Source organism: Rattus norvegicus, chromosome 13 (genome assembly GCF_036323735.1).
Source record: "Rattus norvegicus strain BN/NHsdMcwi chromosome 13, GRCr8, whole genome shotgun sequence".
NCBI lineage: Eukaryota > Metazoa > Chordata > Mammalia > Rodentia > Muridae > Rattus > Rattus norvegicus.
The window spans coordinates 33,334,277-33,359,705 of NC_086031.1; the positions used below are offsets into that span (position 1 = coordinate 33,334,277).

Below are 25,429 nucleotides of genomic sequence, written 5' to 3' on the forward strand. Positions count from 1 at the left end.
ACTCCCCTCCCCCCAAAACCAGGGTCTCACCGTGTATTCCAGCTTTCCTAGACCTCACTATGTAGACCAAGCTGTCCTCAAACTCACAGAGATCCACCTGCCTCTGCCTCTGCGCCTCTGCACCTCTGCCTCTGCCTCCGGAGTGCTAGGATTATTGGTGTGCACCACTACAACCACCTAGGTTCACAATTTCTAATTGTATCAAACAAAAGTGAGTTGTTGGCAGTGGAGAAAGCTAGTAAATCCACAGTGAAATCTGAGCTGGGTGCCTGAGCTCAGTGATAGCACTTGTGCAGCAAGTATGAGGCTGGATTCCATGCTAGCATTGTAAAGCACCATAAAAAATAAAACAGCACTTGGAAATCAAGGTAAAGAATCAAATATTTATCTTCTAAATCATTCGAGGCTGGAGAAATGGCTTAGAAGTTAAGAACTACTTTTCCAGAGGTCTTGGGTTTGAGTCCCAGTACCCACACATTGGCTAACAGCCACCTCTAACTCTAGTTCCCAGGAATCTGATTCTTCTTCTTACCTCTAAGGTTCCAGGCATTTACATGATGCACATATACATATATATGCAGGTGAAATACTCATACACAGGAAATAAAAATGAGTAGATCTTTTAAAAAAATCATTCTAGTTATAAATGAAGTGCCCTAGCCCATTGTGGATAGCACCCATTCCTAGGCAGGGAGGCCTGATCTATATAACAATGGCAGCTGGATATGACTTGGGAGCAATCCAGTAAACAATGCCAAACAAACAAACAAACAAACAGAAGGCAATCACTCTACACCCAATGAATAATGGATGGCAGTGTTGATCAACTAAGGAGTGTTAACATCACGAAAAGAAAGATAATCAAACATCATCTGCATCCTGAGGAAAGAATTTCCACTTAAACTGTTCTAGCCTACAGATTCGTCTGTCACTTTGAGGAAATACAGAGAACGCTACCTTGAGAATATAAGCCAAACCAACTGAGACTCTAGCAAATGATACAGTATAAGTAACTTGGTTTATTAAATTAATTGAAAAAACAAAACAACCCCCCCCAAAGTACAAAAACAGCAGAAAGTAGTTTCTTGATTATAAAACTTTAGAATTTAGACATAAACTAATTAAAATGTGCAGGCCATTATTAGAACATTGATTTCAAATAAACTATAAAAACAACATTATAATTGTTAACAGCTCAGCAACTTCCATGTGGGTACAGAGCTGAAAGAAGTCAAACTGCAGTCTCGAAGAGACATTCTATATATCCTCCATCATCATTCAGAACAGTCAAAAGCTAGAAACAGCCACATGCCCACTGATGGAGAAATTATTACAAAAAATCTAGTATAGAAAACAATGGGATATGGCTTAGCCTTGAAGAAAAGTTAGATTCTGACACGATTACCAAACAGGTGAACTGTGAGAATATTAACTATCTGAACTATAGGGCAGTCAGAAATACACAAGTACTGTATGACTCTACTTATATGATACATCCAACTCTGAAACAAGCGGTAGACTAGAGGTAACTGGAGGCTCAGGAGAATGGATATGAAGAAGTTTTTTAATGGTATAAAAAAGAGGTCATAAAGTTAGTTCTACAACAATGTACATATACTCAATATGACTAAAATGTATAAATAAAATGGTTAAAATGAAAAATTTTGTTATATGTACTTTATCATACATAATTAAAGAGCAAAAGAACAAAACCAAATAACCTTATAGACCCATCTTGACCTCACCTGGGCCATACCCAGCCCCTAGACCAAACTGATGCTCGGTGCCAGAGCCCACCCTGCCAGCACCTCCCCAGTCTGAAGCCTATTCTGCTGAGCCCTCACACATTGTCTCCAGTCTTTTGCATGCTAGTCCAACCCCCCACCGGATACACCTGGCTTCACCTAGTTTCACCATATCTAATCTTTAGGCCTAGTCAACTGTGTCTATATCAGACATGCCTAGGCCTTATCATAAAAAAGGAAAACAATACAAAAACCCAAGACAATATCTATCAGACTTATTACAAAAGTACCATAATTTCTAGTGAGAATTACCTAGATGAACCCCAAGACATAGAAGTTACAATCATAAACTTCATCAAAAGATCCAAATTTAAAGAAGATACAAATACATGGTTCAATGAATGTAGAATAAACTCAAAGAGAAAAACAAACAAACAAACAAACAAACAAACTGCCTAAATGATGCCGAAATATTATTCAGCAAGAATAAGGCTGAATGCGATGATAAAGACAATACATGGTTAGAAGACTGAATTTCAATAAAGGAAAATATTGAAGAGAACTTAAGCAGAAATGAAGACATAGTAGACAACTCAAAACTCAATCAGAAGGCACCACCACAAACTGAATTGATAAAAAGATCAAAGAAGAAGTATAAGAAAGTAGCAAAAGAAAAAAAAAGACTGAAAGACTGAGAGAAAGACAGGAAAGAAGGAAGGAAGGAAAGAAGGAAGGGAGGGAGGAAGGAAGGAAGGAAGGAAGGGAGGGAGGGAGGGAGGGAGGGAGGGAAGGAGGGAGGGAGGGAGGGACGAACCCGTAAGTCACATATAAAGGAAAATGCATCAGAGTAACAGCTGTCATTTCAGTGGGAATTTTGAAAATCAGAAGAGCCTAGAACAATATACTCGAAGTTCTAAAAGACTATGGCTATGAATCCAGACTAATATACCCAGCAAAACAACCTGCTGAAGTTGAAGGAGAAAACTTTCCATGACACAAATAGGCAAAAAGAATTTGTGTCCAACAAACCAGCCTAAAAAGAATACTGAAAATAATACTTAGTACAGGACGGTAATTATAGAAAGCTCTAATTACTGAAGCACAAGTACAATAAAAATAGCAAAATAAATGAAGTGACTGCCAGCAATACACACCTTTCAATAACAGCTTTAAATATTAGTGGCCTCAACTCTCCAATTAATAGACATAAAATCCATCTTTTGTTGTCTACAAGAAATTCCCCTTAGCTTTAAAGGTTAAGTACTGTCTTTAAAAAAAGGACAAAAAATATTCCACACAAATGGGGCCAGACGTGAGGAAGCACTGCAGTCCTAATATCTGACAAAACTAATCAGAGAAGAAGGACACCTTATTCTAATCACCAAGACAATTAACCAATTATAATCCTATACATAACTGCACCAAAGTCTACTGTATCTGGTTTCATAAAAAGTATACTACCAGAATTAAACACTCAGATTAATATCAACCCAATAATATTTGGTGAGTTGAATACAACACTTTCTCTAACAGACAGGTCATCTGGTAAAAAAAAAAAAAAAAAAAAAAAAAAAAAAAAAAAAAAAAGAAATGTTAAATAATAACATCCATCAAATGGGCTTAACAGAGAACTACAGAATATACCACCAAACACTAAAGAATGTACACTCTACTCTGTAGCCTATGGAACCTCTCAAAAACAGACCAGCCTGGAAAACAAAACAAATCTTAACAAATTCAGAAAACTTTAATAACTCCTTGTATCCTGCAGTAAAACTGAAAATTCTTCTACGTATACTAACCACATTTAAAACTCAGAACAACCACAAATAAACTGATTAATGACTAATGATGTGAAACTCAAGAATTTGGGTAAACAAGAACAAAACAAGTTCAAATTCTGAATATGCCAAGAAATAATAAAAATCAGAACAGAAATTTATGAAATCGAAAAAAAAATTCAAGGAATCAAGAATCTAAAAGTTGGTTCTTTAAGAAGAAAAATAACGGGGCTGGAGAGATGGCTCAGCAGTTAAGAGCAACCGATTACTCTTCCAGAGGTCCTGAGTTCAATTCCCAGCAACCACATGGTGGCTCACGACCATCTGTAAAGAGATCCGATGCCCTCTTCTGGTGTGTCTGAAGACAGCTACAGTGTACTTATATATAATAAATGAATAAATCTTTAAAAGAAAAAAAAAGAAGACAAATAACTGGCCAACTAGCCAAAAGAAAGATAGAATCCCCAATTAACAGAATCAAAAATGGAGAGGAAAACATTATATATATATACCAAAAATATTCAGATTATTATAAAGGAATTATTTAAGACCTATATTCTATTACATTGGGAAATATTAAAAATTTTCACAAATTTCTACATTCATATGAGACATACAAGTTAAGCAAAGAAAAGACTTAACAACCTAAACAGATCTATAACAAATAAAGGCAATAAAATCAGTAATAAAAGTCTTCAGATGATGCATTGATAGCAGAATTCTATTAGGTTTTTAGATTATCTACAGTGAATACTTCTAAAATAAGAAAAATACTTTTTAAATAAGAAAAAAGGAAAAAGAAAAAAGAAAAAGAAAGGAACACTTTCAAAATTCGGTATTACTTTAATAATAATAATAATAATAATAATAATAATAATAATAATAATAATAAAAACAAAGGCCATTATCCATGATAAACACAAAAATATTCCTTGCAAACTGAATACAGATATGTATCCAAAATATTATCCTCTATGGCCAAATTGGCTTTACCCTTTGATGTTGGGATGGTTGAACATATGTAGGCCAACAGATATAATACACTATATGGATGAACTTAAAGACAAAAATCAATATGATCATCTCAAGGGCTGTAGAAAAAGCCTTTGATAAAACCAACATGTTTTCATGAAAAAAACCCTACATAGAGTAGAACTGGATAGCACATACCTCAAAGTAACAAAGGCTATGAATCACACACCCACAGCCAACATTATCCTAAATAGAGAAAGCTCTGAAGCAAGTCCATTAGTAGCAGGAACAAAACAGGCTGACCTTATCCCCACCTCTTTTCAAAACAGGACTGGAAGCACTTGCTGGAACAATAAGGCAAGAGAAGAAAATGAAAGGAAAACAAACAGGAAAAGAAGAAGCCAAACTACCACTTCTGGTAGATGCTTTAATATTACATAAGAGATCTAAAAAATTCCACCATAAAACTTCTGGAAATAATCAACAATTTCAGCAAAGTGGCAATACAGCTCCACTTATAAAAACCAAGAGTCTTTCTATACAGCAACAGCAAACATGTTTAGAAAGAAATCATGCATATAACCCTATTCATAGGAGCCTCAAAGAACAGAAAATATCTAGGAATAAACCTAACTAAGGAACTCTACAATGAAAAATAAAAAGATACACCAGACGTCATTAAAATTAAAAACATTTGGGTTACTTACTTATGTGGAGCTATGAATCAAAACCGGGGTCTTATATGTGGCTCTACTATTAACCTAATATTTGGCTCTTAAATGGTATTATTAAGAAAAAACAAATAGGCAAAAGACAAAACAACAACAAAAGAAACACACACAGGCCAGCAAACAAGATGCTCGGTGGTTCAAAGTGCTTGCTGCCAAGCCTATAACCCACGTTTGGTCCCTGGACTCCCAAGGAAGAGAAAGAGAACTGACTCTTGTAAGTTGAGCTCTGACTTTCCCAGGTGAGCCACTGCATGCCGTGTACCCACTCACACACATGGAGCATACGCTAAATAAATGAAAAAATTTTCAAATAAATAGAAAATGAACTGTAAAGAGAATGAAAGTATTTTAAAACAGATTTCATAAAATATCTGTATCTAGAAAATATAAATCTGACAACAAAATGACAATAAAAATGAGCAAAATAAATTTTTACAGAAGATATTGGACATCATTATGAAGAAAGTGCAGATGAGAGTCACAATAATGCTTCGTATCCATATATAAAATACAATCTCTCTTAAGCCAGGTACATTTTGATGATGTTAAGAAAATGGAACTCTTATATTTCACTATTGGAAGTATAAAATTTTGTCCCTAGGGGAAGATATAACTCAGTAGTCAAATGTGTCTTAGCTCACTGATGCAGTGACTTTCCTCCTGTGTCTATTCAACAGAGAGGCATATGTGACACAAGAGTTCATGGAAGAGAAACAAATCACAGAACAGGAGCAGTCCATGCACTCATGTGTCAACAGGTGAATATACAAAATGTGCTACGCACTGTTCAGCAGGAGACAGTGCAGTACGGATGCACACAGTACTGAGTGTGCAGTACAGATGTACACAGTATTGAGTATGCAGTACTGATGCACACAGTGCTGACTATGCAGTACTGATGCAAACAGTACTGAGTACTCATTCGCTGATTGAGTTCAGCATGGCCTGAGGCTAAGGGATAGTTGAGGAGAGTATCAGAGAAATGGGAGCAAGTGCTTACCAAGAATGGAGCTTCTTTTATAGGATGATAAAAATGTTCTGAAAATAGAAATGATGGCTGTTCTCTGAGACATACTAAAAAGCACTGAAGTAACATGCTAAAAGAATAAATTTATGGCATGTGAATTGTACTTCAATAAAGTTTTAAAACTCAAAAATGAGTTTTTATGAAATTGATGATTTGAACATTATTTAGTAATATTAAGAAATTATAATTACATTTAGGTGAGACAGTAGTATTTTTTAGAGAAAACAATCTTATCTTTTAGTTACATGCTAAAATATTTATGCCATCTAAGATTTTCTTTAAATAATGGGAAACTGAATAACTATACAAATAAAACTAGTAGGCAAATGTTAGGTACTTGTAATGTTTTTATTGTAGTACAATGTTAACTTTTGAGAAAGTATGAAATTTTGTGTATTTAGAAGCTTAGAAAATGACGGGTATCTTTAGAGTAGTTAGGCCAGTAAGCATCAAGAAATATTGTTGTCACTAACAATGCCAACAACATTTTACTCTGGTTTAATTAATACAAAAACCAGTCTTAACACTAGTTCTAAAATTTCTTGATTCTTTTGATTAGTGAGGCAAATGAAAAGTCAGTGGAGAACATAATCAATAAGTAGCTTAATTTCTAGGAATTTTGTCATTGTTATGCGATTTAAGTTCTTAGGAAAATGGAAGGCTTTCTACAACAGCTGTAGTCTTGAACAAAGCTCTACCCAGACCTCCAGTTTAGGGTTATTCTCAGAGACAGCATTCCTCTTGACTAAACAACCCAAGACAAGTGCCTCTCCATCTAGCAAAGCACTCATGAGTTAACATGCACGAGCCTCATGCACACTGGCATAACTGTTCTTGTAAAAGGCCAGATAGTAAATATTGTAGATGTTATCGGCAACAGATATCTGCTATAACTTCACTCAGCTGGTGCAGCATGAAAGCAGACAGATATGGCACACACACACAACGAACATGGCTGTTCCACTATATTTTTATTTATAATACCAAGAGCTATTGACTACAGAGTAATAGTTTCTGAGTAGGAATTAAAATGATAAACATATAATTGAGAGCAGACTTGAGGCACATACTTGTCAGGAGGTTGGCAGAAGGTTGAGGAGGTGGAGGCCAGCCTAGGGTATACTGTGAATTCTAGGTCAGCCTGGGCTACATAGTAGGACCCTACCATGTATATGTACATTTATGTACAAGAAAAAAAAAGATATAGGATGCAGATTAGTATCAAGATCCATCGTACTTAGAAGGCAGAGGTACATATGAAGCCCAGTACTTACAGGGGTTTGGATCATCATGGCTCTTTGATCTCTCATTGTTCTTACAATGTCTAGTGGATACACTGGCTGATTGCATTCAATGAGACACATAGCAGTTTCCATAGTGATGAGAACCCCAGTCCTTCCTATTCCAGCACTAAAAAAGACAAATAGATGTGCAAAGGTTCAGTGGTGCAATTATTAAATTTGTAGCTTTTCTGCGGAAATATCAAAGTATCAAATCACAGTGAAGAAAAACAATTTCATTTTAAGGTTTTATTTCATAAAACTATCAAGTCAACTGTTTAATATTTTAAAATGCAAAGTAACAAAATAAATCATAACAAATACATAAAAGATAATTATGGTTTTTGTACCTTATATAAGTCAATGTTTTAAAGTTAAGTTATATCAACTTGAGATACTTAAAAAGTATAACCTACAAACATGACTATAGTAGCCACTAAAGATTTCTATAATATAAAGGTCCATACATCTCATCTTCTTGACATTACATCTTATTTTGCTTTTAAATTATTTCATGTGTATAAGAGTTCTGCCTACAAGAATGTAAGTGCACCATGTGACTGTGCCTAGCGCCCATAGAGGTCAGAGGTGACATCCCCAGCAATAGGAGTTAGAGATGGTTGTTAGCCACCATGTTAGTGCTGGGTCCTGAACCCTAGTCTCTGAATGAGAAACAAGTTCTCTTAAGCACTACACTATCATCGCTCCAGCCCTGACCATGGACTCCTAAAAAACATTTTTTTAGTTAGCATACAAAATGATGAATTTTATGACATTTTCTTGCATTACACTACCCAAGTAAAAAGTATGTTGTCAACACTTGTAAAATGGTAGAGGTAACTGTGTGCATTTACTTCTGGGTCCGTGATTCTAGCCACTGATCTGTACAGTGTGTTTCATGTCCACATCCCGCTGTGTCTGTCACTACAGTTACACAGTATCATTTGAGAGCATGTATTATGATGCTTTCTGCTTATGGTTTTGTTTGTTTGTCTTGGTTACTTAGGATCTTTTGTACTTTAATGTGAGTTTTAGGATTTTCTGTTCCAGTTCTGTGGAGAATGTTGCTAGAATTTTGTCAAAGATTATGTTTAGTCTAAGTTTCTTTTAGGAACAAAGAAATTTTTACAATTATTATAGAAGCTCATGAGGATGCTAAGTATGGAGATTCACCTTTCAATATCTTCAATCACTTTCTCCAGTATTTTAGCATTGTTATTATAAAGGTCTTTAGTGACCTTAATTAAGTTCTTTATTATAGCTGTCATGAATGAAACTTCCCTACTGACTTCTTTGTTGGCAGCTAATGATCTATATGAAAACTATCTATATTTGTTTGTTGATCTTTTTTCTTTTAATCTTGTTAAAAGTGATATTCAGAGCTAAGAGCTTTCTTATGGAGTCTACAGGGTATTTCAAGAATCACATCACATGACCAGAAAATAGGGATAATTTAACTTTTTCCTTCATTATTTATTTATATGTTCATTTTCTTGCCTTATTCTAGCTAAGACTTTGAGATTATACTGAGTCAAGCATAGAGCATTCTACTGAATTTTCCAGTTTCTGACTGAGGGGAAAATGTGTTCAGTTTTTCTGCATTTGGTATAATGTTAGCTACAGGATAATTGTAGACTTTATTATGTTGAGGGCATGGTTCTTTTGTGTTTCTTTTCATTTTCTTTCTCCTTCTCTTCCCATTTCTTTTTCTCTTCTTTCCTCTTATAATTTTGCTGCTTGATTTTGGGGGGGGGGGGTTGGTTAACGTTTGCTTTTTTCTTTTTCTCTATCTGCATTAGGAATTTCACTGACTTATTTTGTTAAACATGATATAGGTTTAAGTATCCTTTGTTTAATTTAGTTCTCTCATGAAATTAATTCATTCTTTTGCTCTCTTGATGGTTCCTACTGCCCTGTATTTAGGTTCCCTTTGAGTATCTTTTGCAATACTGATTTAGTGGTCATGAACTGTTTTAGTGTTGAAATATCCTTATTTCTGTTCATATTAAAAGGTAGCTTTGTTGAATAGAGCAGTTTTATTGGCTATTCATTTTCAGGACTTGAAATATACTATTCTATACTTTCTGGCCTTTTTAAAATTTCTGTTAGAAGATTTGATGTATGCCACTCCCCTAAATGCTTACTATCTCACCGCGGTATGCGTTTAAGTGTTTTTACCTGCAATTATATATGTGTATCGCATGCGTCTCTGGCCCCAGGAAGATGAAAGGGCATGAATCCCTTGCAACTGGATGTAAAGACAGTTATGAGCTACTGTGTGGGTTCTGGGAATCAAAGTCAGACCTTCTTCAAGAACAGCCAGTGTTTCTGACTGATAAGCCACCTCTGCAGTCACTATGCTTACCGTTGTAAGTGAGTTGCTGCTTTTTTCTTCTTATAGAATTTGTCTTGTTTGGGAAAGGGGCTCACTATGTAGTATTGGCTGGAGCAAACATCAAGATCCTACTATTTTTGCACCAAGGTATGTTCCACTGTGCCTAGCTGGCTCTCCTACAGTTGTAGGAGATACCTTGAGTATCCTGTACCATGAGAGGTTCGTCCCTGGTCATGTAATTTGGGGTTCTAAATGCCTCCTGGGCTTAGATGTTCATTTCTTCCCTAGATTTGGAAAACTGCTCTACTTTCATTAAATAAGCTCACTAGACCAGCTTTTGCATGTTGACTCCTTCTACCACACAGTTCCTAGATTCTGCCTCTTAATTATATCCTAAAGTTTTTGAAAGTTGTAGTTGTAACTTTCTGTTTGCTTGTCTTTAAACCACCATATTTGCATAGTGTTCTTCAGCCCTGCCCACAATCCTGATGTTCTCTTATTATTGTTGCTTGGTCTAGTCCATTGGTAATGCATTCTACTTTCTATATTTTATTAAACCTTTGCTCCCCTGAAGTTTAAAAGAAGAGGAAGAGGAAAAAACAGGAGTTTTTGTTTTTGTTTTTAAAAAGTAAAGCTTGGGCTGGAGAGATGCCTCAGCGGCGGAGAGCACTGACTCTCTTCCAGGGGTCATGAGTTCAATTCCCAGATACCACATGGTGGCTCATAACCCTCTGTGATAGAATCCAGTGTCCTCTTCTGGTGTGTCTGAAACATACTATACAATGTATGTATATATAATAATACAAACACGTGTATATATACAAAATAAAATCTTAAAAAAAGTAAAAGTTTGCTGAATAATGAAAAACAAAACTAATTAAACATAAGAAAGGGAATTAAAAAAATAAAAACACAAAAATTCTACTTTGTAAGATGGGTTGGCAGTGCACATGTGCAACTCCAAGATTGGGTAGGTGGAAGACTGAGGATTGTGAGTTCAGAGCTATTCACAATTACAAAAAAAAAAAAAAAGAGTATTAAGACCAGCTTAGGTCATATGAGACCTTTTTCCAAAAATATTGAAATAATAAAACATTAAGATAGAGTTAAAAGACCACTAAAAGTATAGTAGGGGGGAAAGTCCTCAGGAAACCCAATGGCAACAAAAGAGATGACATTTTGGATCTGCTGCTGTTCGATCTTTGGCACAGGCTAAGCACAGGCATTTCACTGTTTCAGCTCCCCTTGTCTGTGTACTAGCAGCCTCTGCTGGCCTCACGTAGTCTTGCAATTTAAAACTAAAAAAAAATACATTCCTGTTTTTATAAAATACCCAGTTTTTAATATCTTGCTATAGCAATACAACCACATGGAAATAAGGTTACTTTTCATCATATCCATTATATAATCACTTATAAGACACATTCCAATGAACAGGTATTAAAATAAGAGAACCAGAAAAATGACTATTGTTTTTATCCTTTGGCATAGTTTCTTATACCATTATATTAGAATTTTCTCCACTGTCTTCCAGCTTCTATCAAGGAAGTAATCACAACAAAAGGCCAAGATACAGAACACATTCCTCAGAATGTACTAATTCATTATTTTTTAAGGACAGGAAATAAAATACCTGCAATGAACAATAATCGGCTCTTCTTTTCCAGCCCTCTTGTTTCGGACATGACAAACGAAATCCAGAAAGTCACTTGAGTCGTCAGGTACCCCATGGTCAGGCCAGGCTGTGTACTGAATCTGAGTGAGTTGGCGACTCTCATTTTTCTGAATGAAAATGAAAAGTTACACATTTTGACTTAGGAATTACCTAAAATATAAAATTCATGTCATTTTAAGTTTATAAGGAAAGCAAATCCACCTTTCCTTTTCCTCTTGCCATAGTGTATAAACTCACTTAAATATAACATTTGACCAGAAGGAAAACATTTCACAGAAATAGCTGTATCCTTGTAAGTACTAGCTACTTACATTGCTATACTTTTTTTTTTTTTTTTTTAAGGTTTTCCGAGACACACTTTCTTTGTGCAGCTTTTGGCTGTGCTAGATCTAACTCTGTAGACCAGGATGGTCCGAATTCATAGAGATCCACCCGCTTCTACCTCCCAAGTGCTTCCTAGAGGTGTACACCACCACCACCAGGCTACATTGCTACACCTTAATAACTCATTTTTATATCTGTAAGGTATTTTGAACATGGTGATCAAATAAATAGGCAGAAATAAATTAAGTTCAGAGAACTGCTTAAAAGATTACCTAGTAGAGATTCCATGTGAACAAAGATGGTAAACACTTTTGTGAGTATAAACAAAATTTGAGATAATTTTCCGTGACACAAATGACATCATGGAGATTAGAGGGTGAAAAGCCCCAGGAGAATGGAATGACTCAGCAGGTAAGAGTGCTTGTGGCCAGGAATGACCATCTAAACTCAATCCCTGGGACCCACTTGCTGGAGCAGAGACTAGACTCCTCCAGGTTGTCGTCTGCCCTCTCTGACCTCCACAGATGCACCATGACAAAACCACAAAGACTTGTACACACATACATAAGTGTAATAATACTTAAATACAAAAATCTCTCAAATACACAGATTAAAAATTAGAGGCCATAAAAACACAAAGTTAAAAAAGGATTAATTCTATTTGGTTGGGGTAGGGGGAGCAATGATGGATATAGTGACAGTAAGAACTTTGGCTCAAATCCTCAAATCCTGACTCTGCCAGTTCCAGCACTTAACTGGTCCCTTGACAGGTGAAACAACGACACCTACAGTTCCACAGCATCTTTAGGTACAAAAGGTAAAAGAAAAGACAAAACCTTATCAAATTACTTACTAGCACACTTTAGAAAAGGATATAACTATTGTTCAACATCATTCAGTCTGGGGACAGCCATTTATGTTAAAGGGAGATCATGAATGAGAAGATCAGGATCGGCTCAGCCCACCAAGTTCTCAGCACAGAGGAGATTTAGTTGTCCCAGAGACAAAGGGCAGGAATGAGAAAGACAGAGATAGAGGCTGGGGGAGAAAGGAGAGGAAACAGGAGAGAGGGGGAAGGAGTGTTTGTCCTTGGGGTGGGGGTGGGGTGGGTGCTGATGAAGGACTGCCTCTGGATAGAGGAGACAGACTTGGCCTATAAGTAAATGGCGGTTCATAAAGGTAAAAGGGGAAAGCTCCGGTTAGAGTGGGATGCTTAATTTTAGTTGGGCATGTTAATGAGGTTAAGACGAAGCGGGTTTTTGCTTGCTGGACTTCAATACTTTGAGAGATGGACTCATAGTCAGCTTCAGGAGGAGAAAGTGGCCAAATAAGGAAATGGGCCTCTTTGGCTAGCTTTAAGAATGTAATCGAGCAAGGCAGAGAAAATGTGGGAGAAGGGCAAGGCCTGCCAGAGCCATGTTTGCCATTCTCAGGTTAACTAGAGTCCCTTCAATGAAGTGAAAGTTAATCAAGACTCTGGGAGTGGTAACTGCCTATTCACGATTTATTACCGTATGTGAATTTTTATGTCGGGTAGAAACTTTGTTTTTTCCATTCTATTTGGCTCAAGTTGGGATTAGATACTTGTACCGCCATATTTAGTAACCCTGACAGCCATTTTAAAGAAAGTCAAGGGGGCTGGAGAGATGGCTCAGTGGTTAAGAGCACCGACTGCTCTTCCTGAGGTCCTGAGTTCAAATCCCAGCAACCACATGGTGGCTCACAACCACATGTAATGGGATCTGATGCCCTCTTCTGGTGTGTCTGAAGACAGCTACAGTGTACTCATATACAATAAAATAAAATCTTAAAAAATAAATTTATAAAGAAAGTCAAAGGAAGAGAGTAACTGCCACATAAGACTGTGAAGGTCCAGGTCTTCCCCACCAATACTTAATTCTTTGAAAGGAGGAACTGCTGCTACTCCAAGGGTATGACTAATGACAAGTAGAGCCTAATTGGCTCTCTTACAGCCAATAAGGATGGAGCCGGATGATGAGCTATACAGCTATACATAGCCCTGGCATCTTTATTTGTATACCTGAGTACCTGAGAACTATGCAAAGATAAATTAAGTGTGTGTGCATATGCATGTATATGGACTATGTATAAGTGCAGGCCAGAAAAGTCATCAGGTATCCTCCTTTATTATTTTCCACTTAATCCTTTAGGACAGGATCTCTTCCTGAATCTGGTCCTTGCTCACAGCTATGGTAGAACTCAGAAAGCCCAGGGATCCTTCTGTCTGAATTCTCAAAGCTAGGGTCACAAGCACTTGCAATTAGGTCTAGCTTATCATATCAAGTGTTGGGATCTGAACTCTCCTTATGACTGATCAGCAGTGCTCTTTTGTTAAGAATTATTTATTTATTTTATGTATATGAAATGTACAGTATTTTATGTATACTGTACTTGTCTTCAGACATACCAGAAAAGGGCATGGCATCTGTCTTAGGGTTTTACTGCTATGAAGAGACACTATGACCATGGCAAAATTTATAAAGGGCAACATTTAATTGGGGCTGGCTTATAGGTTCAGAGGTTCAGTCCATTATCATCAAGGCAAGAGCATGGCAGTATTCAGGCAGGTATGGTACAGGCAGAGCTGAGAGCTTAACATTTTCATCTGAAGGCTGCTAGTCTCTAGGCAGCTAGGGCTAGGGTATTAAAGCCCCGATCCACTGTGACATACCTACTCCAACAAGGCTACACTTCCTCATAGTGCCATTCCTTGGCCTAAGCATATATAAACCATCACATTCCACTCCCAGGCTTCCATAGGCTTGTTCAAATGTAAAAGTCTATGGCGGGCATATCTGAACTTAGCATAATAAAAAATACATTTAGTCCAACTTCTAAAGTCCCCATAGTCTATAATCTCAAAAATGTTAAAAGTCCAAAGTTCAAAGTCTCTTCTGTGATGTATCCAATCACTTAACTATAATTCCAAAAACAGGACAGGAAGCCAGCTGGGCAAACTCCAGACTCTGCATCTCCAAGGCTGGTGTCAAAGCAGTCTTCAGATCTCTAACTCCTTTTTCATCTTTGTTGACTTCAACAAATTTCTTTTTCCCAGGCTGGTTCCACTCCCTGTAAGCAGCTTTCCTCAGCAGATATCCCATGCCTCTGGCATCTCGAACATCTTGGGGTCTCCAAGACAACTTCATTATTACAGCTTCTTGTTTCAATGTCTGGGATCCACACATGATCTTCTGGGCTCTTCCAAAGGGCTAGCATTATTTTTCCAGCTCTGTATTCTGTAGCATTCTAAGCTCAGGTTGATCCACTCCATTGTTGCTGCTGTTCTTGGTGATCATCCCACGGTACTGAAATCTCCAATACACTGCTGCAACTAGGCTTTACCAGTAGCCTCTCATAGGCTCTCTTCATGGTGCCAAGCCTCAAATCCTTTATGTGACACCCTCAGTGCTGGGCTGACAACTGCAACTGGAGCTGCACCTTCACCAATGGCCTTCCATGGCCTCTCCCAGAGCCAAGCCTCCGCTGCTCTTCATGATCCCTTTATGCCTTCAAAACCAGTACCACCTGGTGACACTTACACATTACCAAGTACAGCTGCAGCACGAGGTACAACCTTTCCTATCTCTGGAACACAGCTTCTTTGTGCTCTCAAGAACATTTACCAGAAGATTTCACCTCAGTAATGTGAGTTTCTTCTTAATCACCACTACTTTCTTAGTTCCAGCTAACCAGTTTCAAGTGTCCCAGTAGTCTCCTCTTGACGACAGAGCCAGATACACATGGTTGAAGCTGCCAAAGTTCTGCTGCCTGCTGGGGCTGGAATATGTCCCCCTTGTTCTATTACATCATCACCAGCTTTCAGTTTTCTAACTCCTTCACTGCCTACCTTGGCTGTCCTGAAACTTGATCTATAGATTGATCTTGAACTCAGAGATCTGCACGGCTCTGCCTCCTGAGATTAAAGGGGTATAGCACTATGGCTAGACCTAAACTTAGCTGGGTGGCAAATTGCCCCAAGGTCACCATTCCCTTAACTCAATTTAATATCCTTGAACACAGGATTCAGCTTTATTTCACTTTCTGGTGCCCCTTTAATACTTGAACCATATATTTTATATTTTTCCTTTCTCAACTTGCTCCTTTTCATTAAAATGCTCTTCAAAAGAATGAACTTTAGTAAACACATAACAGAATTTACACCAGGCTGTTTTGAGACTTCCTTTTTCAAAGCAATTAATCTAAATCTTATCACCCTAACCTCAGGAAGACTCTTCAGACAATGGCAAAAAGCAGCCACATTTCCCCCTAAAATTACACAAAAACATTCTCTAGGCCACACACTGAAATTCTTCTCCACTGAAGCATCTTGGGCCAGGCCCAAGCAGTTCAAATCACTCTCAGTAATGAAGTCTTTCTTATTCCTACTTGGATGGCCCAATAAGCCCCATTTAAAGCATTCTACTGCTTTTCTAATCCAAAGTCCCAGAATCAACATTCTTCCAAACAAAAGCATGGTCAGGCCTATCACAGCAAAACCCCACTCCTGGTACCAGTTTCTGTCTTTCGCTTTTAATGCTTTCAAGAGACACTATGACCATGGCAAAATTTATAAAGAACAACATTTAATTGGGGCTTACTTATAGGTTCAGAGGTTCAGTCCATTATCATCAAGGCAAGAGCATGGCAGCATCCAGGCAGGAATGGAACAGGCAGAGCTGAGAGCTTAACATCTTCATCTGAAGGCTGCTAGTGAAAGACTAATCTCCAGGCACTTAGGGCTAGGGTATTAAAGCCCACATTCACATGACATACCTACTCCAACAAAGCCATACCTCCTCATAACGCCATTCCTTGGCCCAAGCATATATAGACCATCTGCATCCCATTATAGATGGTATGAGCCACCATGTAGTTGCTGGGAATTGAATTTAGGACCTCTGGAAGAAAAGTCAGTGCTCTAAACCTCTGAGCCATCTCTCCAGCCCCTAGCTTACCTGATGATCCATTCTTCTAGCCTCCAGTTGAGTAACTTTTGTTTCCCAGTAACTAGTCTCAGACTAAAAACATTTTTATATTTCTAACTCTTTACAGCAGCTCTTCCACACACTCTTGACTTCTTACCTCTTGGTTAAACAGTGTCATTTTCCTGAAGATATACGCAGGATTTCCTTCTTCAGAGTGGCAGGTGACTTGATAGCATCCATAGGATGAGCTTCCTGAGGGTTCTGGCCAATACTGGTGACATTTAACCTGATTATCAACAGATTGAATACAGAAAATTACATATTTAGACATAGATTTACATTTCTTTTTTTTTTTTTCTTTCAGAGCTGGGGACCGAACCCAGGGCCTTGCGCTCACTAGGCAAGCGCTCTACCGCTGAGCTAAACCCCCAACCCCATATTTAGACATAGAAATTTGAATTCTCCAACTTTCAAAATGCTATAATTTTTTAAAGAACCTTCATTTTATAGGAAATAATTCTCATACACCTTTCACTTAGATCTTCCAGTTACTAATATTTTTATGTGTACATGTGCATAGTGTATCAATGTGTCTGTGTATGTATGTATGTGTCTGTATGTATGTATGTATAAGTGTGTATGTAGACACATGTAGCACTGTGGTTGATATTGGGTATCTTCCATCACTCTTTACCTTGCTTGTTTGAGAGAAGGTCTGTCACTGTATTTGGAGCTCATCAATATGCTAGGCAAGCTGGCTGGTCAATGAGCACAGGGATCTGCTTGTCTCTGCTCTGCCCCTCCAGCTTTACGGCTACAGATATATGCTACCAGATCTAAATGTTATGTGAGTGCTGTGGATCTCAACTCAGGTACCTATGTTTGCACGATAAGTACTTTACTTAGCCATCTTGCCTGGTGATTATTCACTGACATTTTAAAAAACTTTTCTAACAATCTGTTTGGCTATATCCTGATTAGAGTTTTAGCACAGGTGTATATGAACATGTGTATATGCATGTGTGTGTGTTCCATATAATCCTAGCCCCATTTCCATATCACTGACCCATTTAAAGTACAACTGCTTTCAGTACACTTCATATAACTGTAACCATTCCCTTAAACACTTTAGAACATTTTCACTATGCCCTAAAAAACTCATATACTCTTTAGTAGTTGTTATGCTTTCTGTCCCATTTCATCCCCTTTCCCAAACTTGGACTTAGGTATCTACTAATCTACTTTTTGTACTTATAATTAGCCAATCCGGGATGTTTCATAAAAATAGAATTATACAATAGATTTTGTTTTGTTAACAATTTTTCACTGAGCATAATGATCTCCAGGATCACCCAAACTCTATTAACAGTACTTCAGTTACTATTGTTATCAAATGTTCTTAGTATTAAACTTTAAACTTTCTAAACATTAAAATTTAAAATTGATTTTAAATAAATACAATGATAAGAACGGTAATATTTATGTTGCAAGTATTTTGTTGAACACAGTCTTAAGTATTTGGGTTTAATGATTCAAACCATGGAATGACAACACAAGATTAAAGGCTACAAGAGAATGTTCTGAGTATATAAACACAATGTAACTTGAAAAAAGCCCAAGTAATGTGTAAGATTAAGCTATAGCTTACTCTGCCACGTTCAACTTGTGTGGTCAACATCACAACCATGGAGGAGCCTTGTTCCCAAGTCATTTGCCAAAAATCTTTACAAGTATGTGGTAATGGCCCTTGACAAGCAATGTATTGATTTATAATACTCGAAGAAGAAATTTCCATCTAACAAGAAAAAAAGATATTAAAACAAAAAATAATCTTCATTAATAATTTCACTTGTAAAAGAAATTCCCTGGCAATATCCAAAGTTATAGTTATTCATTTAATTGGCGGAAGTGGAATTTAAAAACAAATATTTTCCAAACACTACCTCGTTTTTTTTCTTCGTTGAGACAAGGTCTCACTATGTATACCAGCATCTCAACTACTATAGGCTTGTAACGCCATATATCACACTGTTATGGCTTAAGAGGCAGTATTAGAGAGGATTTTGTTTTAAAGACAGAGAGTTTGTAAGAATGTCTTTTTAAAAGTACCTATAGTTTATTGGTAAATTTTCTAAGGAAGAAAAATTCTGCTATTTATTTTAGCTGAATTATGATCATTAACTAATATGAAAAGCCATTAGAATGGTGTTTAAATTTGTTTTTAGAATGAAATAAGATGATACATATAAAGGAATCACAACTGTACATTTGAGGTTGACTTCAATAGGGTGATATCTACATGTAACAATTTAGAGAATGCCCAAGGTTATATAATTGAAGTTTCCCTCCTAAACCAGCTTCTGTTTATTACCAGAGGGTAAATTTGTTTTTCTACTTTCTAATACCTCTTTCACATAAACAGTCTGTACACAACAACTATTTTTCTATAAAACCAATTTTAAAATGGTAGCGCAATATTTAAGGTTTTCTGAATCCTATTGTTTGAAAGATAATACCTAAATTAATACCTAAATGTCTATCTTTTAATGGTGCTTCTGAAGAAAATACTGCAACTCATTTAAAAGACATCTAAGGCATTGTTAATAAATTTGTTACCAGTAGCAAAGTAATCTGAACACTTCTCTAAACATGACATTTTTAGCAAATGTAAAAATATATCTATCTATAAGGACATCAGGCAGAGATGAAAATGCTGGATGTAAATGTACGCACACCTCAACTTCTGACAATTCCATACTTCTCCCCAAAGAAACCAGTCTACATTTCAACCAACAACACACAGGGGTGTAGTTAATTGATATTTGCCAATATAGCTTTATTCCTTTATCCATAGCTCTGAAAATATCAATAGTCTGAAATGCAAAACTGGTTTTGGTGTTTTAAATCTTGTCTTAACTTGAAGGCATTTAAAAGTAACCTTATAGCAAAATATGACTTTGACTGACCTAAAGGTTATTTATACTCTATAAACCCCACTCAGAATATTTCTATAATATCAGTATGATAATTAAAGGAACCCTATCCCATAATCGTCTACAGACATTACTTCCTATAGCACTGGTACACAGACTGAATAGTCTTAAATATATAAAAATTGTCAACCCCAAAGCATACATGAAGGCTTCAGATAAAGAACTATGTGTGTGCATGTTTTAGAATTTTTGGTCTTTCATTTTCACAGATAAATAGTAGAACTTCTATATAGTTTAAATTTGTACTTATTTTATAAATTTAAGCTTTCATTTAACTGTATTTGATACTTTTCTGTTTAATAACATTATTCTGGCTTTGTTTAAAAACAAACAAACAAACAAACAAACACAAAAACAACTGCACAAGTCATTATCTAACACCAAAAGGAGGAAGTGTGGCAACTTATATCACTCTCTTCCTATTCTTGTGATGAAGGGTCCTCATGATTGTGCAGCAAACTTAACTGCTTTGCCATCTCTCTAGCCCCATAATTGCTAAAGTTCCTACGTAATTTTAAAACAGGAGGCGGGCTTTGTTGGTTATGTCTACTGGGGAAGAAACCACTTGAATTACTGGAAAGTCATTTTTGCAGATGACATCAAAAGGCAGCTGTTTCGTTCCCCTCCTATATTGCCCACATGCAGCCTCCATTACTGTGCAGTACCATATTCTTCACATTTTGTGTTGATTGTGGGTAACTGCACCATTTACAGTCACAGCGATGAAGTGCTGTATAGCGTTCTTATGTGCAAGAAGGTTGCAATGTTTTAATCATCATGGAGAGAATGTAGATTAGCTTTCTTCAGTCACGAATTACACTTCAAATGCTACTGGCTGTACATTCAAAGTTAACAAACCAACGTTATCATTAAATAAAGCTTTAAATGAATCAGTGCACTGATTAGCTGATGAAATGTGACTATATACTTATAAACTCCTAAACATCTATTTGCCCTAGAAATGAGGTTCGCTATTCCCTAGTTCATCAGTTGCACAAAGGATCAAGGTTAGACTTTCAATAAAAAGGAATTAACCTTAAAATTTACAATGGTTTTCAATTATATCGAATAACAAAGGTATAACAAAAAACTTACATTTATATAGTTTGCATTGATGTAGTCTTCATTACCTTTTAAAAGGACCCGTGTAGCGTCATCTAAAAAGAATTAAAAGAAATATTGGTTTCTTTTTTTGTTTTGATATTTGGGATTAAACCACCAAAACTATAAACCACTAATGAACCACACTCCAGTCATACAATTTAATAAAGTTTTATTTAAAAGATTAACCTTATAATGATAAGAGTTAATAAATACTTACAAGGTGAAATATCTCTGTATCTGTTTTTGGAAATGTTCTGAGGTAATTTGGCACAAGACATTGTCATTCCAGGTTTTTTCCGATACAGTTGCTTTAAAAACAAAAGGAAACAAACAATCTGAGAAGCCATCCACAATTCTGCTGTGTTTTGACAGAATTGTTTCTATCCCAAAGGGAAACCTCCATACCATGCACTCTATGATACTCTTTAGAACAGCCCAGTGCTGACCCAGAGTTATAGTCAACTTTGTAGTTTCTGATATGCAATATGCATCTCTGATATTTTTAAAAGTCTGAAAACAATTTTGCTCACTAAAGTACCTGATATTTCAATAGCAACTCCACAGAGAACATTTGGCTTTGTTTTAGTTTGCAAGTGTTCAAAAATACACTGAGATGTTTTTAAAAAAAGAATTGATGTGTGTCTGTAGGTTGATGTCATTATGCAGGTACAGGAAAACAAGGCCTGTCACTGGACAAGAAGGAAGGATAGGTGGGAGAAAAGTTTTAGAGAGGCAGAGGAAGCCAGAGCGAGGAGGAGGCAGCTGAGAGAACATGGCAGCACATGTTAAATTTCCTCTCTGCATATATTACATGTTGTTATGACTATTCTTAAGGAATGGATGTGAACAAGGTTTTGTCTAGATGGACAAATTATATCTTATCTAGGTGAGTGGTTTATATCCTTACCAATTGCTTGTAAGATTATTTTGTGGATGTATTGTGGACTGATAATTTAACATGTAAATCTAATTGTTGGGTTACAGTTTGTTGAGTCTTGATTTTACCGGGTGGCTAGAACCAGAGACTTGGCAGCTAGCAGAGAGCTGCCAGGAGAAATACTAATCTGAGATGAATTAGTACTAGTTCCAATGGCCCATTGGAGCTGGAACTAGCGAAAAACAGGGTACGTGTGGGAACCGGTTCTGCTACTTTTTTATTTTCACTACAACACATGCTTATTAATATAAGCATTTATATACAACATATTTATGGCCATCAATGTTTTAAAAACACATGGGGGAAATTCCTGGTTTTATTAAAGATAAACAAATTAAGTTCACTATGACAGAATATTGCCATTTACAAATGTGTTGGACTCGATTTATAACTACCTTGGATGTATACAATCCGTGGGCCACAGGCTGGACATGTCTGGTTTAAATATAGACTTTCAAATTTACTATGTATTTGCTAATCAAAAAAACACCAGTCATGGTAGGCAAAGGTGGTTCACTGCTCTAATCCCAGGACTTGGGGGTCAGAGGCAGGTGAATTACTTTTGAGGCAAGGTTGGTCTACAGACTGAGTTCCAGAACAGCTAGGGCTACACAGAGAGACTGTTAGCATTAGAGAGACCCTGTCTCAGGGCCTGGGGGAGATTATCAATCAAGCATTCTTGTTCATCTGAGATAATGATCTCAAAGGTTTTAAGAGTATACAGACAAAAAAAGATTAAATATTACAAAGTATGAATTTGAAATACAAGTTATGTTCTAAACTTTTGTTTATTCTTATTTTATTTATTTTATTTTTTGAGACAAGGTCTTTGCTACATATAGCTTCAGATGGCCCCAAACTCATGGAAAATTGAAATGGTGTAATAACCAACATTACAAATGACATGTGCTGTCACAACTGGATTTGCGCAAGCTTTAAATTTATAAGACAATATTTTTATCTTGTATTTTAAATAAAAAGAGCTAGTAAATTACATGAAAAAACATATAAAATGTTTTTACTTTTACTACTGTTTTACTTTTTGAGAGGGGTCTCACTTTATGCATAGGCTAGTCTGGAACTCACTGATCTAGACTCACCTTGAACTGAACAACATTTTCCTGTCTAGCTTTTATTTTTCTTTTAAAAAAATAAACTTATTTACATAGTCATAACTAGTATTGTTGGAATAATTTTTACATTATGAATTATAATGCACAGTAAATTCAGATCTAAATAACCCTCAAACTTATTAGCAAATACTGATTCAATACAATGTTATCACTTACATCAAACTGTGCCAGTACTGTTCCAGTGATAAGCCCCTCAGCTAGCTGGATCATCGACTCCCGCAGGGAATGGTCATCTTGATGGACACTATCTAGAGGGGCTTTTTCAGGAATATACTGGAAGTCTGGCTCACTTTCTAGTTTTTCTTCCACTACGTCATATACAGCTAAAATAAAACAAAACAAAACAAAAAAACCCATAAGAATCTTAATAGAATTCAGTAAGAAACTGACAGATATTTTCTATAGATTCAATAACTAATAATTCCAGTATCACTGATTGATGCCTTTGTGTAGAAATAACCAAGAACGGCTTTGGATTGACAGGCTTCTGTTACTCCTTTGGAGAAAAGAAGGGTTCTTTAGCCATATAGTAAAATCTGAGGGCAAATTAAGAAAATGAGGCAGGACTACAGCAGCTAAGAGCACTTTCTGCTCTTGCAGAGGATACGGTTACCAACATCCGCCTGGCAATTCCCAATTTCCTGCAATTCCAGTTCCAACAGATAGATATCCTTTCTGACATTCTTGGGATCCTGGTCTCATGAAGTAAACATAAACACACACGAGAGTGTTCAAATGTGTGGGCATTAATATGCAAATACAGGCAGGCAGGCAGGCAGGCACACACGCACGCAGGAACACACACACGTTAATAAATACAAAAATAAAAAAATCAGGCATTTTTGAGCTGCAGATCTCAACAGACATGCCATTAATTTCTAGGAAATGGATCAATAGCATAGACAAAAGTCAAAAGATATGCTGACTTTGATCATATGATAAGTGAACACCAAGCTGAATAAGTCGGGCCCACCTTCTCTCATCCACCTAGTCACTAAGTATCCTTCGTGTTCAAGTTAGTATAAGAGAGCTCAGATCTCAGATGATGGGCCTATAAATGCCAGGCCTACAACTTACCCTTGAGCATTCTCTCTCTCAGCTCCACTTTAAAGAAAATGAGTTTTTATGTTTTATATGTATTGGCAGTTTGCTTGAATGTGTGTAGGTATACTAAGTGCATGCCCGATGTCTATGGATGCCAGAAGACATTGGATGACAACCTGGAACTAGAGTTCAGACCACTGTGAATCAACATGTGGATGCTGGAAGTCAAACTCTGGTCCCTTGTAAAACCATCAAGTGCTTGTAACTGCTGAGCCATATCCAGCTCCTTAACTATACTGTTTAACATGGGTCTATTAATTAACACACAAATGAATGGTTCATCTATATGTAAATGTGTATATTCTCTACAAACCATTGCCTCCTCTTATCCATCTTGCTGGATTAGGAAACATCATGGACCATATTTGAGAGAGAAAAAAAATGTGATGAAATCCACACTGAAAATGAGTAGAAAGGTCTCTATCTAGAATAACCCTTTACAGGGCCCTAACTGGATTCCTTGTGGGTTTTAAAAGATAAAAGAAGCAACTAGAAGTGCAAAGAGGCCTTTGCTATCAAAGAGACTTTTTGTTTATATCTGGCTCTGTGCCCATCATGAATCTACAAACAGAAACAGAATGTTTGAATGTATTTTCAACTCTAAACTGAGAGTAATGTACCTATCATGTTTGGTGGCTGTGAGGATTAAGTGAAAACACACAGCAGCCTTGGTACACAGTCAGCAGCTACTGACTGTTGTCACTGAGTGCCATGCATGGGAGTTATTATCAGCAGAGGACAGGAAAGCCAAGCCAAGAGACTGCGGTTGGTATAAAACTGAAGCTGTGACACACAACAAGAGAGTAGACACCTGAACAAACAAGTTCCTCAGAATCAAAATTAATGTTTGTTAATGCCTGTTTAATACTCTTAGAAAGCCAATTTTAGGAGTATACATGGATAATAACATAAAATATGGACAAGAAGATGCCTGTTTTGACCAAATATAAAAAGAAAATTTTTCTTTTCTTTAAACGACACCTCACTGTGACATTCTCACTCATGAATACAATGGATCTGAATCCGTTGTACAACTGTCCTCTCGTGTCCCTCTGTAGTGAAGACATCTTTCTACATTTACGCTGTAAAGATACAATACTCTGACTAAGTACATATATACCTCACGCTATTTATATATCTGCAGGTGGACACAGCAGGGTGTATAACTTGGCTACTGGGAATAGTACTGTAGTGAATATAAATGTGGATAATGCTAGTAGTAAGTGTCCAGATGAGAGTCTGACATGATTAGTCAAGAGGGCACCACCTACCCAAAAATATAGTTAACCATATTTCTCTTTGTTTAAAATTAGAGTTTGTTGGAATTTCCTAGAAGTAGAAC

The 25,429-nt window shown here is 36.7% G+C and overlaps 1 protein-coding gene across 9 annotated transcripts in view; it reads right to left on the reverse strand.

Annotated features, from left to right (window-relative positions):
• The window catches only part of Ptpn4 (protein tyrosine phosphatase, non-receptor type 4), a 180,150-nt gene that overhangs the window by 9,469 nt on the left and 145,252 nt on the right, over nucleotides 1-25,429 (reverse strand). For 8 of the 9 annotated variants that reach the window (NM_001100479.3, XM_063272020.1, XM_017598667.3 and 5 more), the window contains 7 exons: nucleotides 23,140-23,306; nucleotides 21,131-21,221; nucleotides 20,905-20,966; nucleotides 18,465-18,611; nucleotides 16,974-17,102; nucleotides 11,505-11,653; nucleotides 7,531-7,666 (listed from right to left, as the gene is read on the reverse strand). In NM_001100479.3, coding sequence (NP_001093949.1) covers nucleotides 7,531-7,666; nucleotides 11,505-11,653; nucleotides 16,974-17,102; nucleotides 18,465-18,611; nucleotides 20,905-20,966; nucleotides 21,131-21,221; nucleotides 23,140-23,306 — 881 coding nt within the window. Of the gene's footprint in view, nucleotides 1-4,451; nucleotides 4,843-7,530; nucleotides 7,667-11,504; nucleotides 11,654-16,973; nucleotides 17,103-18,464; nucleotides 18,612-20,904; nucleotides 20,967-21,130; nucleotides 21,222-23,139; nucleotides 23,307-25,429 lie in introns of those variants that run through there. The other variant, XM_039090325.2, reaches the window with a different exon arrangement.